This window comes from Papio anubis, chromosome 1, assembly GCF_008728515.1.
Source record: "Papio anubis isolate 15944 chromosome 1, Panubis1.0, whole genome shotgun sequence".
Taxonomy (NCBI): domain Eukaryota; kingdom Metazoa; phylum Chordata; class Mammalia; order Primates; family Cercopithecidae; genus Papio; species Papio anubis.
In genome coordinates, this window is record NC_044976.1 from 90958479 (window position 1) to 90977358 (window position 18880).

Consider the following 18880-nt stretch of genomic DNA (forward strand, 5'->3'; position numbering starts at 1 on the left):
TAGAGCTGCCCATTACTTCCCCAGTCCTCTGAGAGCAACATATTTTATTCCCCACTGAAACCAGTGTTTCCTCAAGTTATCCTTAACTTTGCTTCCAAAGAGATTTTCTCTACATCTTAAATTTAACCCTTTGTGCCATCCTCATTATCTACCTCAACTGTTTCAAAACCATTTACCAAACTACCTTTCCTGCCATCTCTGTTTTCTTCAAGCATAGGTATTGGTACTTCCTTTAGCTAATTTAAAACAAGTCTTCCAGCCTGGTGTAGTGGTTCATGCCTGTAATCTCAACACTTTGGGAGGCCAAGGTGGGCGGATCACTTGAGCTTAGGAGTTTGAGACCAGCCTGGCCAATATGGTGATACGCCGTCTCTACTAAAAATACAAAATTTAATTGAGTGTGGTGGTGGGCATTTGTAATCCCAGCTACTCGGGAGGCTGAGGCAGGAGAATCACTTGAACCTGGGAGGCGGAGGTTGCAGTGAGCCAAGATCATATTGCTGAACTCTAGCCTGGGCCACAGAGTGAGACTCTCAAAAATTAAATAAATAAATAAAATGAAGTAAAACAGGTCTTCCTCTAACCTTTTCCTAAAATCTTACCGTCCTATATTCAGAATGCTCACTTTTCCCCAAAACTGGAAGCCCTTTCACTTTATATTTGCAGTTCTTGAAATTCTACCTTAGCTATATACCCTTCACTACCTCACTAAAAAAGAAAGATGAAAATGCCCTTTGTGCCAGGCACGGTGGCTCATGCCTGTAATCCCAGCACTTTGAGAGGCTGAGGCGGGCAGATCACGAGGTCAAGAGATTGAAACCATCCTGGCCAACATGGTGAAACCCGTCTCTACTAAAAATACAAAAATTAGCTGGGCTTGGTGACACGTGCCGGTAGTCCCAGCTACTCAGGAGGTTGAGGTAGGAGAATTGCTTGAACCTGGGAGGCAGAGGTTGCAGTGAGCCGAGATCCTGCCACTGCACTCCAGCCTGGTGACAGAGCCAGACTCTGTCTCAAAAAACAAAAACAAACAAACAAAAAAGCCTTTGTTTCCCTAATCTAAATGAATCAACTTAATTTACATTCAAATTGTGCAGTAAGTGCTTAGTACCTGGCAAGCTACACACATACACATACACATATACAAGTATAAAACCCAGCCTGTGAATTTAACAATCACTGGATGGCAGAACATGAATTAAACAAATTTGTGTTGACTTTAATGGGGACCTGGCCTATAAATGAGCAAGGTTAGGACATTGCATAATGAGAAACTGTGAGCAAAAGTGAGAAAATAAACTTGTGGGAATGGGTTGGGATATTGAACATTGGCTGACTTGAAATTTGGGAAACGAGAAGGTAACAATAGATAAATAACAAAGGGCCAGACTGAGTGTGGTAAACCCTCAAGTACTGGGGAGCCATCAAATGTTTTTGAGCAGAATTTAATCTGATATTGGTGTACAAAATGAATTAAAGAAGAAAGAATCATAATTAAAGAGCTAAAAGGGTTCTTAGAGAGATTTAATCCAACCCGTTCATTAAGTGTATTTCTTAAACTAGTGATCTGTATGAGACCAGGATTCTATTTGTTATATTCCACTTGATTAGAAGGAAACAGTGAATAATCTATATATATGCATCTGCCTCATTGTATAGCATAACTATAGCTCTTAATTACATATAACACTTGTCAGTGTATAACCGTATCAGTATCTTTTATATCTGGATGCATTTGTGTTACCTTAATTTCCAAATTCTTAGGGGCAGGGATTATGTCCGTGCTATTTAATTAATCCACTAGAGGTCACTGTTTTTTCAGAGACATCTTTTTACCTGTGCTAAGGATCAGAATTCTAGAATTTGATATTTTTAAAAGCTTGTCTGGCTATTGCACATTTAAGCTCTACAGAAATGTGATATTTTAAAGAAAGTCTGTTCACATGTGGTATGGGATACAACATCCTGAGCCAGTCTTCCTTTAGGGAGGAAAAAATTGCTTCTTGTAAATGGTGGCATATAATATTTAATGCAGAGATATTTTTATTAGCTTACAGTGAGTCATGATAAATAATAAATTGCATCATAATAGTAATTTTAATAATCATAATTTTAAAATAATAATAAATTTTTATGGCCAGGTGTGGTGACTCAAGCCCGTAATTCTAGCACTTTGGGAGGCTGAGACTGGTGGATCACCTGAGGTCAGGAGTTCAAGATCAGCCTGGCCAACATGACAAAACCCCATCTCTACTAAAAATACAAAAATTAGACAGGAGTGCTGGAACACGCCTGTAGCCCCAGCTACTTGGGAGGCTGAGTAAGGAGAATCGCTTGAACCCAGGAGGCAGAGGTTGCATTGAGCCAAGATCACACCATTGCACTCTAGCCTGGGCGACAGAATGAGACTAAGAATAAATTGTTAAATTCACCCAAAAGATTAGATATCTTACTGCAATGACTTCCAAACTTTCGACCACTATAATAAATGCGTTTTACATTATGATCTCATATATGCATATAACTAAAACTAAAACAAAACTTCTGTGAAACAATATTATCCTTACTACATGAAATGCCTCTGATATTTTCTACTCTGTTGCTTTTTTAAAACATTAGCAGCAACCTACTTAATTGATTGGTCCTGATCTGCAGTTTGAAGAGCACTGTTTTGTTGGATGTAGCTCAGGTTTTTGGTTGTTTTACCGTAGGAAACCCGCTTCTCAACACTGAGTCTCAGTTTCCTCATTTGTAAAAGGGAAAGGTTGCATTTAACTTCCAAGTTCCCTTTGGTTCTAATGATTTACAGTTCTAAGCCAATTGTGTCATTAGTCACTGCTACTGTAAAGAAAGTTTTCTACATAAGGAAATATTTATTAAAATGATGAAAATTAAAATTATCTGCTTAAGACTAGAGAAACTTATACTACCTTGTAGAAAGGTCTGTCTTAAGAATTTTGAGGCCGGGCGCGGTGGCTCAAGCCTGTAATCCCAGCACTTTGGGAGGCCGAGACGGGTGGATCACGAGGTCAGGAGATCGAGACCATCCTGGCTAACACGGTGAAACCCCGTCTCTACTAAAAAATACAAAAAACTAGCCGGGCGAGATGGCGAGCGCCTGTAGTCCCAGCTACTCGGGAGGCTGAGGCAGGAGAATGGCGTAAACCCGGGAGGCGGAGCTTGCAGTGAGCTGAGATCCGGCCACTGCACTCCAGCCTGGGCGACAGAGCGAGACTCCGTCTCAAAAAAAAAAAAAAAAAAAAAGAATTTTGAATAAAGTTACTGACTTTAATAATTTGATCTCTTTAGTCTGTAAAAGTGAAGGCTGATAAAATACAGATCAAAGCTTTTAAATTATGAAGAAAAACCAGGGATGTTTTAGAGCATGTCCTGAACAATTTGAACTTGGAATCACTGAGGATGCCATGACCTTACACACCGTTTGGAAACAGAATATTGAATTTGACCTAATTTGGTCTTTCTTACATTATTGTGAAAGCCAGTAAGTACAGGCATATCTTGGAGATATTGCAGGTTTGGTTCCAGACCACCACTATACTAAAGCAATAAAGCAATTGTGAATTTTGTTTCCCAGTGTCTGCAAAAGTTATGTTTCCACTATACTGTAGTCTTTTAAATGTGCAGTAGCATTATATGTTTAAAAAATAATGTACATACCTTAATTTTAAAATATTTTATTGCTTAAAGATGCTACTGATCATCCGAGCCTTCAGCGAGTATTAGTCTTTTTGCTGATGAGGGTCCTGTTTTGATGTGGATGGCCGCTGACTGATCAGGGTGGTGGTGCCTATAGGTTGGGGTAGCTGTGGCAATTTGTTGAAATAAGACACCAATGAAGTTTGCTGCATTGATCGACTTCCTTTCACTAAAGATTTCTCTGTAGCATTAGATGCTGTCTGATAGCATTTTGCCCACAGTAGAACATCTTTCAAAATTGGAGTCAGGCCAAGAGTGGTGACTCATGCCTGTAATCCCAACATGGTTTGGGGGCAAGGCAGGAGGATCCACTTGAAGCAAGACATTTGAGACCAGCCTGGGCAACACAGCGGGACCCATCTCTACAAAACGTTTAAAAAATAAAAAATTAGCTGGGTGTGGTGGCACACAACTGTAGTCCTTGTAGCTACTTGGGATGCTGAGACTAGAAGATCACTTGAGCATAGGAATTCATGGTTGCAGTGAGTTAGATCAAACCACTGCACTCCAGCCTTGGCAACAGAGCAAGACGCTGTCTCAAAAACAAAAAACAAGAAAAAAAGTTGAAGTCAGTCCTCTCAAACTTTATTGCTGCTTATCAACTAAGTTTATGGAATATTCTAAATCTTGTGTTACCATTTCAACGATGTTGACATCACCTTCATCAGGAGCAGATTCCATCTCAAGAAACCACTTTCTTTGCCCATCCATAAGAAGCAGCTGCATATCCATTCAAGTTGGATTATGATATTGATGCAATTCAGTCACATCCTCAGGCTCCACTTCTAATTCTTATCTTGCTATTTCCACCATATCCATAGTGACTACCTCTACTGAAGTCTTGAACCACTCAAAGTCATCCATTAGGGTTAGAATCAGCTTCTTCCAAAAACCTGTTAATGTTGATATTTTGGCCTCCTCCCATGAATCCCAAATGTTCTTTTTTTTTTTTTTCTTTTTTTTCAGACAGAGTCTCACTCTGTCACCCAGGCTGGAGTGCAGTGGCGCAATCTTGGCTAACTACAACCTCTGCCTCCCCGGTTCAGTGGCGAAATCTCAGCTCACTGCAACCTCTACCTCCTAGGCTCAAACGATTCTCGTGCCTCAGCCTCCCAAGTAGCTGAGACCACAGGCATGCGCCACCACACCCGACTTATTTTTGCATTTTTAGTAGAGATGGGGTTTCGCCATGTTGGCCAGGCTGGTCTCAAACTCCTGGCCTCAAGTAATCCACCCACCTCGGCTTCCCAAAGTGTTGGGATTACGGGCATGAGCCACTGCGCCCAGCCCCAAATGTTCTTAATGACATCTAGAATGGTGAATCCTTTCCCCGAAGGATTTCTATTTACTTTGCCCGAATCCATCAGAGGAATCACTATGGCAACTATAGCCTTAGGAAACGTATGTCTTAAGACTTGAAATTACTCTTTGACCGGTGGGCTACAGAATGAATATTATGTTAGCAGGCATGAAAACACTAATCTTGTACATTTGCATCAGAGTTCTTGGGTGACTAGGTACGTTGTTAATAATCAGTAATATTTGGAAAGGAATTTTTTTTTTTTTTTGAGCAGTAGGTTTCAACAGTTGGCTTAAAATATTCAGTAAGCCATGCTGTAAACACATGTACTGTCATTTAGGCTTTGCTTTTCCATTTATGGAGCACAAGCAGAGTAGATTTAGCATAAGTCTTAGGGGCCCTAGGATTTTCAGAATAATAAATAAGCCTTGGCTTCAACTCAAAGTTACCAGGTACATTAGCCCCTAACAAGAGAGTCATCCTGTCCTTTGAAGCATTGATGCCACATATTTACTTCTCCTCTATAGTTATGAAATCCCTAGATGGCATCTTCCTCCAATATAAGGCTGATTTGTCTACAATGAAAATTTGTTTAGTGTAGCTATCTTCATCAGTGCTCCTAGCTAGATCTGCTGGATAACATGCTGTACCTTCTACATCAGCACTTGTGGCTTCACCTTGCACTTTTATGTTATGGAGATGGCTTCTTTCCTTGAATCTCATGAACCAAACTTTGCTATCTTCTACCTTTTCTTCTGCAGCTTCCTCACCTCTCTCAGCCTTCACAGAATTGAGGAGAGTTATAACTTTGCTCTGGATTAGGCTTTTGCTTAAGGGAATGTTGTAGCTGGTTTAACCTATCCAGACCACTAAAACTTTCTGTATACCAGCAATAAGGCTGTTTTGCTTTTTTGTGTTCACTGGACTAGCATTTTAAATTTCCTTTAAGAACTTTTCTTTCGCATTCACAACTTGTGTACTGGCAAAATAGGCCTAGCTTTTGGCCAGTCTCAGCTTTTGACATGCCTTCCTCACTAAGCTTAATCATTTCTAGCTTTTGATTTAAAGTGAGAGATGTGTGACTCTTCCTTTTACTTGAACACTCAGAGGCCATTGTAAGGGTTTTGTTGTTGTTGCTGCTGTTGTTTTTTGAGGCTTTTTTTTTTTTTTTTTTTTTTGCATTTTGTAATGCGTTTTATTTATTCTAGGTTGCATATATTTTTACATTTTTAACACCTGTGCTATTGAAATGGCTCTCACAACTGATAGAATCTTAGATTACAGCTGGACGCAGAGGCTCACACCAGTAATCCAGCACTTTGGGAGGCCAAGGCCGGTGGACCACTTGAGGTCAGGAGTTCAAGACCAGCCTGGCCAACATGGTGAAACCCTGTCTCTACTAAAAATACAAAAATTAGGTGGTGGCATGCACCTGTAATCCCAGCTACTTGGGAGGCTAAGGCAGGAGAATCGCTTGAGTCCAGGAGGTAGAGGTTGCAGTGAGCCGAGATGGTACCACTGCACTATAGCCTGAGCAACAGAGTGAGATTCCATCTCAATAAATTAAAAAAAAAAAAAGTGGGGGGGGCTGGGTGTGGTGGCTCACACCTGTAATCCCAGCCATTTGGGAGGCCAAGGCAGGTGGATCACCCGAGGTCAGGAGTTTGAGACCAGCCTGGCCAACATGGCAAAACCCCGTCTCTACTAAAAATACAAAAATTAGCTGGGCATGGTGGCTCACGCCTGTAATCCCAGCTACTCGGGAGGCTGAGGTGCGAGAATCTCTTGAACTCGGAATGTGGAGGTTGCAGTGAACCGAGATCGTGCCACTGCACTCCAGCCTGGGTGAAGAGCGAAACTCCATCTCAAAATAATACATAGATAAATAAATAAAAATTAGCTTTTCAGAGAGACAGAGGTCTTATCTTGTTGCAATCTCAAAAAAAAAAAAAAAAAAATTAAGGAAAAGCAGTATTCAATGTCAGTGAGTCTTCCATTGTAAAGTTACTAATTGGCCTGATTTCTTTTTTTTTTTTTTTTTTTTTTCTTTGAGACGGAGTCTCGCTCTGTCGCCCAGGCTGGAGTGCGGTGGCGCGATCTCCACTCACTGCAAGCTCCGCCTCCCAGGTTCACGCCATTCTCCTGCCTCAGCCTCCCGAGTAGCTGGGACTACAGGCGCCCGCCACCGCGCCCGGCTAATTTTGTATTTTTAGTAGAGACGGGGTTTCACCGTGTTAGTCAGGATGGTCTCGATCTCCTGACCTCGTGATCCGCCCGTCTCGGCCTCCCAAAGTGCTGGGATTACAGGCGTGAGCCACCGCACCCGGCCTGGCCTGATTTCAATATTGTTGTGTCTCAAGGAATAGGGAGGCCTGAGAAGAGGAAGAGAGATGGGTGAACAGCTGGTTGGTGGATCAGTCAGAACACACATATTTATCAATTAAGTTTGACATTTTATGTGGGCTTGATTCATGGTACCCCAAAGCAATTACAACAGTAATAGTAACATCAAAAATTACCATATATTGCTATAACAGATAATAATGAAGTTTGAAATATGATGATTACCAAACTGTGACACAGAGAACACATTTTGTTGAAAAAATGGTGCTGATAGCCTGGCAGACACAGTTACCACAAACATTCAATTTGTAAAAAATGCAGTATCTGCAAAGCGCAATAAAGGAAAGCACAGTTAAACAAGGTATGCTTGTATAAATTTATTTACCAGATTTTATAATACCAAAACCAAACAATGTCCCTTAACATTTATAAGAATAGTATCTTTATATCACAGTAAGCTCACTACCTCATTGGTACAGATATTTAAATAAATTTAAGATTTAGACAAATTCACAAATTCCACCTCCATACTTTTATCAAGGTTTTGGAGTCAGAAAGGGCCTTGGAGGTTTTCTAGCTCCTCATCTTTAAGGTATGTAAAATATCTGGAGTATATCCGTAATGTCATGGAGACTAACAGTGTTCTCACAAAATGTCTCTTGATACCCTGTTAGAGACAAAACATTGACCTAGAATGGTCTGGGTCGTGACGCACTATGATCCTTCTCATCTTGTGAGTTAGAAATTTTTTACCCACTTGGTGGCCAGAAACAGACCACACTGAGTTTTGATCCTCTGAGACAGTGTGCTCATATAGGTAATTATATAGTTGCAGTTATAAATCCTGTTTGGCTAAATGTAGGCTCTGATAAGCCTTTGAAGGTGAGAAGTCTCCTGAATTGTAACCTAAACTCTTAAATCTAAGGAAAAGAGGACAAATATTGAAAATCAAATTATGATTTTAAAGATCAAATTGGGGTGAATGGTTAATGCTGACAGAGCTAAAAGCGCCATCATCTGGTCCAGAGTAGGGGATTTCACACGTTGCTTCTTGGCAGTAAACAGTAGAATCTCAGAGGTGCGGAAGCCAAAAACCTCTGCAGAACAACTACAACCTCTTCCTGAACAGCCACCTCTGTTGCTTGATATGCAGAATAAAAGCTTTCTGAAACAGGGTTTAACATGTCTCAAAATAGATTTGACAAGTTCTCACCATACCTGCTGCTTCTGCTGGTTTATATATAACATACATACTCTAAGTGATATATATGCACATATATATAAATATGTACGTATATCCACTAAGTTCTTTGGCATAAGTTATTTCTAGTTTTAGATTTACTTTGCTAAAATGAAAACCAGTCATCTAATTTATACCTTAGTGAAAGTAAGATGAAAATGTTTATGAAGAAACAGCTTACAAGCGTTCTTTAACTAGAATGGTTACATATTTTTGTTTTTTAAACTGAGCTTTCATAACTGTCTTCAGGACAACAAAAATTGTGGGAAGAGAATAGAAAATACTTAGCTGGAAGAGAAATGGCACTTTCTCTTCAAAAGGAATTTGGATTTCATCTAAGAAAGGATAGAAAAGAAAGAGCAATGTAACTTGGTGCTTCATTCTTTCTAAAACAACACATAACAAAAACAAACTGGAATTTTATATTGACTCTTTAGTTTATTTCAGTGTCAGGTACCATTCTTTATAAACTGGGGATCAGGGAAGGTATTTAAGGTTCCTTTAAGATAGTTAACATCTAGAAACAATGTTGAGTTTAGTTCTCAGAAGAATTACACAAAGGAGAAGAAAATAGTTTGTAAAGTATATTGAGTTCCTGTGAAAGGGATTAAGCAAAGGTGGTATCCTTACAACTTTTTTTGGGTCTTTTTCTAACACTAAATAGAGGCAACAGGATATAGAAAGAGCTTGGCCTAATTTGAATCCTAGATTTACTACTTGTTAGCTATGCGATCTCAGGAAGTCATTTAACCTCTCAAAACTTGTTTCCTCATCTGTAAAAATAAGAGTTGAAGGCTGGGTACGGTGGCTCACACCTGTAATCCCAGCATTTTGGGAGGCCGAGGCGGGCGAATCATGAGGTCAGGAGTTTGAGACCAGCCTGCCAACATGGCGAAACCCTGTCTCTACTAAAAATACAAAAAATTAGCTGGGCATAGTGGCGGGCACCTGTAATCCCAGCTACTCAGAGGCTGAGGCAGGAGAATTGCTTGAACCTGGGAGGCGGAGGTTGTAGTGAGCCAAGTTTGCGCCACTGCACTCCAGCCCAGGCAACAGAGTGAGACTCTGTCTCAAAAAAAAAATAAAAATAAAAATAGAGTTGTAAATTGTGTGAGGATTAAATGAAATAATGTATAAAACCACCTAGCAGTTTGGGAAGATGAAAAAGTGCTGGAGATGCATGGTGGTGACAGTTGCACAACAGCGTAAATGTTCTTCATGCTACTGAACTGTGTACCTAAAAATGTATTAAACAGTAAATTTTACCACAATTTAAAAAATACACCTCGCATATGGTAAGTAATGCTGATTTTTCATTTGCCTTCTTTAAAGATGTAATTTTCTTTTAATTCTCAAAAAATAACAGGTTGTATATAGCAGGAGATGTTGCATAAAGCTGTCTGAAATTGCATTCATAATTTACAGTAATGTTTATACATTTTGATTACCATTTGATTCAGCTACACTTGGACCTCATTCTTGTTTGGAACTATTCTGCCTTCAAGATCTTGAAATAAGAGCTTCCCGTCTCTGACCACAACCTCTATCTCAATCTGCAGCTATCACTCCCAAGTCTGCTTTGTGACCTCATTTTGACCTCCTATCTCTAGCCTAGCTCTATTCTTCTGAGTTAGCAGACCCTCTTACTTTTGTTTTCTTGAACTCTACAGTCAGCGATTACAGTGTCCTCTTAAACAATTGTAGATTCTTTCTCCCTTAACCTTCTGCCATGTCCACCTTCCCAACCTCCAGTCATACTTTTTTCCTATTTAGCTGCTGAACATTTTGGGGAAGGTTCTCAAATAAGACCATTGGCACTTTAGATAAGCTATCTCATTTAATTCAGTCCTCTTAGCATCCCTGGGGAAATATTATGTTACTCACTTTATGAATGGTGGAACTGAGGCTCAGAGTGGTATGGTGACGCACCCAAGGACACTTAATTATATATAGATTTGGGATTTAAACCCAGGTCTGTCTGATATCCAAGCCTACATTCTTTGTATTCCTTTGGCCCTGTTCTCTCTACTATATTTTTCCCACCTTTTTTTTTCTTTCTTACTGACTTTAGAATAGACCTTTTCTACTCTCAAACTTTGAACCAACCATAGTAGATAGTTTAACCCACTTTACTGAACCAATTGAGGGCATCCAGCAGAATCTCCTTCAACATCATTTTCTTCGTATGGGCTCTCATTTCTCTGCCTCATTGCTGATAAAGTACCCTCCTTTATCTTGCTGATTCCACTTTCTATACTGGGCCTTGCTTTATGATTTATTTGTATTCTGCCTCCTTTGAGATATCCTTTCATATTGATTATTTTCCCTCTACCTTAAAAAAACCTGAAAAATATCTATTAGCCGTCTTATAGTAATTGGTGATCTCAGCAAGAGCCATTTCAGGGGAGTAATGAGTACAGATTCCAGAAGGCAGAACGTTGATAACTGAGTAGGAAATATGGAAGTTGAAAATGACAAGGGCAGACTTCTTTAATAAAGGCTTACGACGAAATGAGGAGGGGCTGTGTGATCGAAGGACTTTTTTTTTAAAAGAGATTGGGTAGATTTAAACATGATTACATGCTTTTAAAAAAGAGAAAAAGGGAGAGGTTTGTAGAGTAAATACCCCAGAGTGAGATTCATGGGATTAGCCTCAAATGCCTTTATATATAGGCTGTATCCATCTTTATAAGCCCTGCTGAAATGACACCTCTCTGAAACTCCTTTTGATTGACTCAGGAGGAAGTGTTTCTTCTCTGATTTCCTGTAGCAGCTTCTACATCTCTCATGGCATTTAACACATAACTGTCTTGAATAACAGTGTAGTTATTATGAGCTTTACTGTCTGGGTTTGATTCCTGGCTTCACCACTTACTAGCTGTGTGATTTTGGGCAAATTGCATATTCTCTCTGTACTCAGTTTCCTTATCTATAACAAGGGGATAATATTAGTAGCTACCTCATTGTTATGAGGATCAATATCTGTAAAGCTCTTAGAACATGCATTTTTCTTCTACTGAATTGTAAGGTCTGGCTGGATGTGGTGGCTCACACTTGGTAATCCCAGCACTGTGGAAGGCTGAGGTGAGGGCAGGGGGGTTGCTACTACTCCAGTGTAACTGCTTTCTCAGAAATTAAGGCAAAAAGTCTTACTGACCACGTAAAGGAAATCCAACAGAATTATAAACAGTCTCTGCCTTTAAGGAGCTTGTAAGTCTAGTTAAGAAACCAGACTTAAACATACGAAAAGTTAAACATTGGCCAGGCACAGTGGCTCATGCCTGTATTCACAGCACTTTGGGAGGCCAAGGTGGGCGGATCACCTGAGGTCAGGAGTTCGAGACCAGCCTGACCAACATGGAGAAACCCCATCTCTACTAAAAATACAAAACTAGCCAGGCTTGGTGGTGCATGCCTGTCATCCCAGCTACTGGGGAGGCTGAGGCAGGAGAATCACTTGAACCCGGGAGGTGGAGGTTGCAGTGAGCTGAGATCACACCATTGCACTCTAGCCTGAGCAACAAGAACAAAACTCCATCTCAAAAAAAAAAAAAAAGAAAAAGAAAAGTTAAACATTTAGGTAATGGTTCTAGTAGTAGGCCATAAAGGAGTTCATGATTAATTGTGTTAATTGTACAGACAATGATGACTCTGGAATTTAGGGAAGGGATTTACTTTAGTCCAAGTTAGTCAAGGAAAACTTTATTGGGCTAGTGGAATTTGAACTTAACCCTGAAAAGTGAGTGAAGTTTGAGTAAGAGAGAGACTAATCCAGATTTCTTGTTGATGAGTTTGAGAGTACTTTGTCCTTTAATTTTTTTTTTTTTTTTTTTTTAAGATGGGAGTCTCGCTCTGTCGCCAGGCTGGAGTGCAGTGGCACAATCTTGGCTCACTGCAACCTCTGCCTCCCCGGTTCAAGCGATTCTTCTGCCTCAGCCTCCTGAGTAGCTGGGACTACAGGCGCACACCACCATGTCCAGCTAATTTTTGTATTTTTAGTAGAGATGGGGTTTTATCATGTTGGCCAGGATGGTCTCGATCTCCTGACCTCGTGATCTGCCTGCCCAGCCTCCCAAAGCGCTGGGGTTACAGGCATGAGCCACCGCACCCAGCCTAATTTTTATTTCTGTGTTCTTGTTACAGGCATCCCGATTTTCAACTGCTAAAGGAAGAACAGAGGTATGGTTGAATCAGTATCATTTACCATTTATATATTTATGTTAATAGAAACATTAGGAGTGAACCAGGTGATAGGAGCTCTTGGACTTCCTGTGCTGATGCATTATGTAAATGTCCCATTCTAGCCCACACAAAGAAATATTTGACCTGTTCAGCTTTTTCTTTTGTGATGGTAAGATGATGTGTTTGATCTGTATGATTTATTGTACAGCTGTTCCTCCCGATGAAATCTAATTTAACCTGTTGAAATAGGACATAAACACAGCCTCCATCTCAGATACCGTGCTTCTTTGCCAACTAGATTGTGCCTGTTACATTTGTTGAAAGGTTTTTATAGTCCTATAGGATTTCAAAACCAATAATGTACCAGTTACTTAATTATTTGAAAGAACATCTAAAGCATTAATATAAATTCCAAGTTGTGATTTTCTTTCTAAACTTTCCTCATGGTATTGTTTGCCTGGTATGGCCATCTCTCAAAACACATCCCTTAACTCTCAGAATAAATGTTCCTGGTTAATAGTCACTACCTTAGTCACCAGGGCATTGAGCACAAATAAGAGATATTTATTTGTTGATGTATATCTTTATAGCTTCAGAGTAGTATAAAAACATATAATTGCCTTAAAACTCCAAGAGAAAGTATAAAATACATGAAAGTTAAATTGTTCTAATTTTTTGAGCTTACACCTATTTTTACTTCTGATGCAAGAGACAGCCCCATGGCTATATTGGCTAGATTCTAACTAAAAGATGGTATCTAAGGCTAAACTAACTTTTCGTCTTTTTTCTTCATTCCCATCTATGACCTTGCTTTCAACTTTTATGTATATATATATTTTTTCCTTTACATTTTCCCACAGCTTACATCTTGACCCAAAGTCTTTTTCATCCTGATCTTTTAAAGTTTTGATATGTGTCTGTGCTTGAGAGCGTCCTTCTTTGTTTCAAGTTTGTATTGGCAAAGCTACTCTTGCCTTCTGTCTTTCATAATTCTTTATCTTATTCAAATCTAATCTGAAAATTGAAGAACATTGTCAGGGACAACTTTTGTCTTTTATTGTTAGCATGCTGTTGTAACTCTGGATTTTAAAATTTAAATATCTTTTATTGAAAAATGTTGATTTGCTAACTTGTTCTGCTATGCCTTTCCTGTGATTTTCATTCTGTAGAATTTTCTGTACAACAGTCAACCAGAATTAGAAAATGTTTACCCATTTATTTTTATCATTTTATCTTTTCAAACCTAAACACAATTCCTGTAATTTTTTTTTATTTAAGAAACCGATAATCACATTTTCTTTCTTTTTTTTTTTTTTGAGACAGAGTCTCACTCTAAATCACCCAGGCTGGAGTACAGTGGCGCGATCTCGGCTCACTGCAACCTCTGCCACCTGGGTTCAAGCAATTCTTCTGCCTCAGCCTCCTGAGTAACTGGAACTGCAGGCATGCACCACCGCTCCTGGCTAATTTTTGTATTTTTAGTAGAGACAGGGTTTCACTATGTTGGCTAGGCTGGTCTCGAACTCCTGACCTCAGGTGACCCACCTGCCTTGGCCTCCCAAAGTGCTGGGATTACAGATATGAGTCACCACACTTAGCCAAAATTTTCAAAAGAAAAACTTTTTTAAAAAAGGTCAGCCAGTAATCTCAGTACTTTGGGAGGCCAAGGCAGGTGGATCACTTGAGGTCAGGAGTTTGAGACCAGCCTGGCCAACATGACGAAACCCCATCTCTACTAAAATACAAAAATTAGAGGGGCATGGTGGTGTGCATCTGTAATCCCAGCTACTTGGGAGGCTGAGGCAGGAGAATCACTTAGAACCCAGGAAGCGGAGGTTGCAGTGAACCAAGATCTTGCCACTGTGCTCCAGCCTGGGTGACAGAGCAAGACTCCATCTCAAATAAATAAAAATAAAATAAAATAAAAAAATAAAAAATAAAAAGGTCAGCCGGGCATGGTGGCTCATGCCTGTAATCCCAGCACTTTGGGAGGCCAAGGCGGGCAAATCACTTGAGGCCAAGAGTTTGTGACCAGCCTGGCCAACATGGCAAAATGTCATCTCTACTAAAAAAAATACAAAAATTAGCCAGGCTTGGTGGTGCCCACCTGTAATCCCAGCTACTTGGGAGGCTGAGGTGGGAGAATTGCTTGAACCCAGGAGGCAGAGGTTGCAGTGAGCTTAGTTTACACCATTGCAATCCAGCCTGGGCAACACAGTGAGACTCTATCTTAAAAATATATATTTATTTTTATATTATTTTTCATATTATATATTTTTTAAACTACATATCTATTTTATATATTATATATAGTATACATTATGTAATATATAAGTGTATGTTACATATGTAAATATAAATATATACTTTATATTTTATATATTTATATATTACATACACTTTATATTTATATAGGTACTTTATATATATTTATATATACATATGTTTGCAACAACAGGCAAATCCAAATAGTGCAGTGGGACAGCATTATCAAGTTTTTAAAAAAGTTTTGCTGTACTCCTGTAACAATTTTAAAATAATTGGAGGAAAAAGATGAAGAAGAAGACAGAAGAACTGTATCAAAAAATATATTATTAATAGGTGTACTGAAATTATAGGCTTCTTCTGAAACTAATATATCAGAACCTAGATATAAGGTTTTGCCTAGGGAATAAAAATTTCTACCTTGAAAGTTATAATGTATAAACACTATGAGGTACTTTCCTATTGTTTCGGGTTTTATTGCTATTTGTTATTTAGTTATTTTATTTCTCTTTCATTCTACAGTGGCCATTCTGGAGAAGAAGTACAGTTATGCAGTAAAGCCATTAAAACATCAGATATCGACAATCCTAGCCACTTTGAAAAGCAATATGAATCTTGTTCTTCTAGCACTCACAGTGATAGTAGCAGTGACAATGAGCAAGACTTTGTTTCCTCTATTCTACCAGGAAACAGACCAAATTCAACAAGTATTAGACCACAGCTGCACCAAAAAAGCATAATGAAAAAGAAAGCTGGTCACAAAGCTGACTCCAAACACAAAGACAAAGAACAGACAGTAGTAGATGTCACTGAGCAGTTAGGCAATTGCAAATTAGATAGTCAGGACAAAGATGCTACATGTGAACTTCCTTTACAGAAAGTAAATACTCAGAGTTCTTCAAATAGCACTTTGCCTCAAAGATTAAAAGCTTCAGAAAATTCTGAAAGTGAATACAGTAGGTCGGAAATAACTTTGGTAGGCATAAGTAAGAAAAGTGCAGAGCATTTTAAGAGAAAATTTGCCAAATCAAACCAAGTGTCTAGGTCAGTCTCTAGTTCAGTGCAGGTGTGTCCTGAAGTTGGAAAGAGGAACTTACTTAAAGTTTTGAAGGAGACTTTGATTGAGTGGAAGACAGAAGAAACTTTGAGGTTTTTGTATGGCCAGAATTATGCTTCTGTGTGTCTGAAACCTGAAGCCTGTCTGGTTAAAGAAGAACTTGATGAAGATGACATAATCTCAGATCCAGATAGTCATTCCCCTGCCTGGAGGGAATCTCAGAACAGCTTGGATGAGTCTTTACCTTTTAGGGGCTCAGATACAGCCATTAAACCACTGCCGAGTTACGAGAATTTGAAAAAAGAAACTGAAAAGTTAAATCTGAGGATCAGGGAGTTTTATAGAGGACGATATGTTTTGGATGAAGAAACCACCAAATCACAAGACTCAGAAGAGGTATGTCTTACAGACATTGAGTTTTTCCAGGTCGTTAACATTTGGAAAACTCACCACAGCAAATCTTGGAGCAGGAAGGGTATTGAAGAGATAATTGTTAAGTTTTCAAATAGTTTCTTTAGTCATTCTGCCTTTTGGTTTACAGTGCCATCTCCACTGTTGGCATTACTATTTTACAAATAAGTTGACATTTATCCCCAGTAAATTTTCATCAGTGTGCAATATTTTTTTCTAATGTAAAAATAGCCTAAAATGGTGGGACAAAGTTTTCCCTAATTCTTCATATAATAAATGAAGCCTCTGAAGAGGCTTGCTTTTTCTTCTTCGGCATGTATTCTTTCAGATTTATACATGGGGTCTGTGTGTGTGTGTTTAATGGAAGTATATGCCATGGAATAGACTTGCTAGTTACATTGAAAAATATTTAGCAAGCATGTCCATTTAAAATATTATAGATGAAAATAATTTGTAAAAGAGACTTATTGGGAAATAATGGACAAAGAGAATGGAAAGCACATTCAGATAGACCTAGATTTGAACATCTGTTTTGTCATTTACTAGCCGTATGAAAAATTAGTTTCCTGGTCTGTTTGCTCATCTGTAAATGGGACTATTAATAGCTTCTCTTGCTCAATTGTTATTCGTTTTAAAGATAATGTGTGTAAAGCATTTATCGCAGTACATGACATGTAATTGGTACTCAGTAAATAGTACCCATAAGTAGAGATTGAAAATGTGCCACTGAGATTTAGAGAGCATCTTTTAATATTTCTACGACGCATCTTTGATTCATGTGTACTCCCTGGAAAATGAAGTCATTTAACATGAAGAGGAATGGGTAATAACCTTGTTTTTACCACAAAACTTTGTTCTCGAATATTCCCAAGTAAATGTGGCTCTAAATTTAAAAGCACATTGGAGATTTGGAAAGAGGGTAGAAGTAGAAATGTACAAAATTTAGAAATATATTTCTATAGAGTGTTGCTTGGCCCAGGACCCTACTTCAAATCATTTCAAGTATGTTATTAGACATCATCCAAAACTTATATTAAGCTGGGAGAAACATTGATTTGTGTCACTAAGCTGCATAAACCTACCATAGAACATCACTTATTTTATCATTTTGTGCTTTTTAGCCTTAATAATCCCTGAAATTTGACTATTTAAAATTTGTAACATTTTCCAAAAATGTTACATAACACATTAAAACATTTCCATTGAAGTACAACATAAATAGTAATTATATGATTTCTTGAGTATTCACATGTTAATGTCCTGATGTAATCACTACCCAAGCCAGGAAATAGATCATTATAAGTAAACTAGAAGCCCCATATATATCCCCTCCTAATCAGCACCTCTTTCCAAAATTAATATTATATTAGCACAGATTAGTTGTCATTTTTTTTTTTACAGTATATATTCTTGGTGTCCAATTTATTTCATGCAGTATTATACTTTTGAATCATTTGTGTTGTTGCATATAGCTGTAGTTCTTATTGCTGCATAATATTCCATTATATAAATATACCATTTATTTATGCTAATGGACATTTAAACTATTTGCAATTTGGGGCTATTATGAACAATATTCTTATGAATTTTCTTGTATTTATCTCTGTGCTAATATGCATATGTATTTCTGAAGTATCTAGGACTGGGAATGCTGGGTTATCATATATGCATGTATGTAACTATACTAGATAATGCCAAACAGTTTTCCAAAGTGGTTGTACCAGTTTACAGTTCCACTACTACTATATGGGAGTTTCCTTGACTCCACATCCTCCCTAGTACTTGATATTGTTAGTTTTAGCCATTCTGGTAGTATTGCTTTATGATTATATTTATGTGATGATTAATAAATTCAGCACTATTTTATTTGCTTATTGATCACTTGGATAATCTCTTAGGTCAGGTCTGCAGATCTCTCAGCCGTGGATACCAGCACCTGCTCTGGTGGAGATGGCAGGGGGTGAAATGGATTCTGTGAGGATCCTTAGTTTTGGTTGTTTAATGCACTATTTTTGTGCTGGTTAGCCTCCTGCCAGAAGGTGGCACTTTTGAGAGAGCATCAGTTTTGGTAGTATAGGGAGAATCAGGCTGTGGGTAGGGCACTAGAACTCCCAAGAGTATATGCCCTTTGTCTTCAGCTATCAGAGTGTGTAGGGAAGGACCATCATGGGGACAGGGCTATATGTGTCTGAGCTCAAGACTCCTTGGGCAGGGCTTGCTGTGGCTGCTGTGGCGGATGGGAGTGTGGTTCCCAGGTCAGTGGAGCTCTTCCAGGAAGATTATGGCTGCCTCTCCTGTGTCATGCAGGTTGTCAGGGAAGTGAGGGAAAGCCGGCAGTTACAGGCCTCACCCAGCTCCCATGCAA

The 18880-nt window shown here is 38.9% G+C and overlaps 1 protein-coding gene across 6 annotated transcripts in view; it reads left to right on the forward strand.

Annotated features, from left to right (window-relative positions):
• RPAP2 (RNA polymerase II associated protein 2) overlaps nt 1-18880 on the forward strand; it is a 140227-nt gene that overhangs the window by 9785 nt on the left and 111562 nt on the right. For all 6 annotated transcript variants that reach the window (XM_021944113.2, XM_021944116.1, XM_021944120.1 and 3 more), the window contains 2 exons: nt 12744-12779; nt 15570-16500. In XM_021944113.2, the coding sequence (XP_021799805.1) occupies nt 12744-12779; nt 15570-16500 (967 nt within the window). The remainder of the gene's footprint in view (nt 1-12743; nt 12780-15569; nt 16501-18880) is intronic.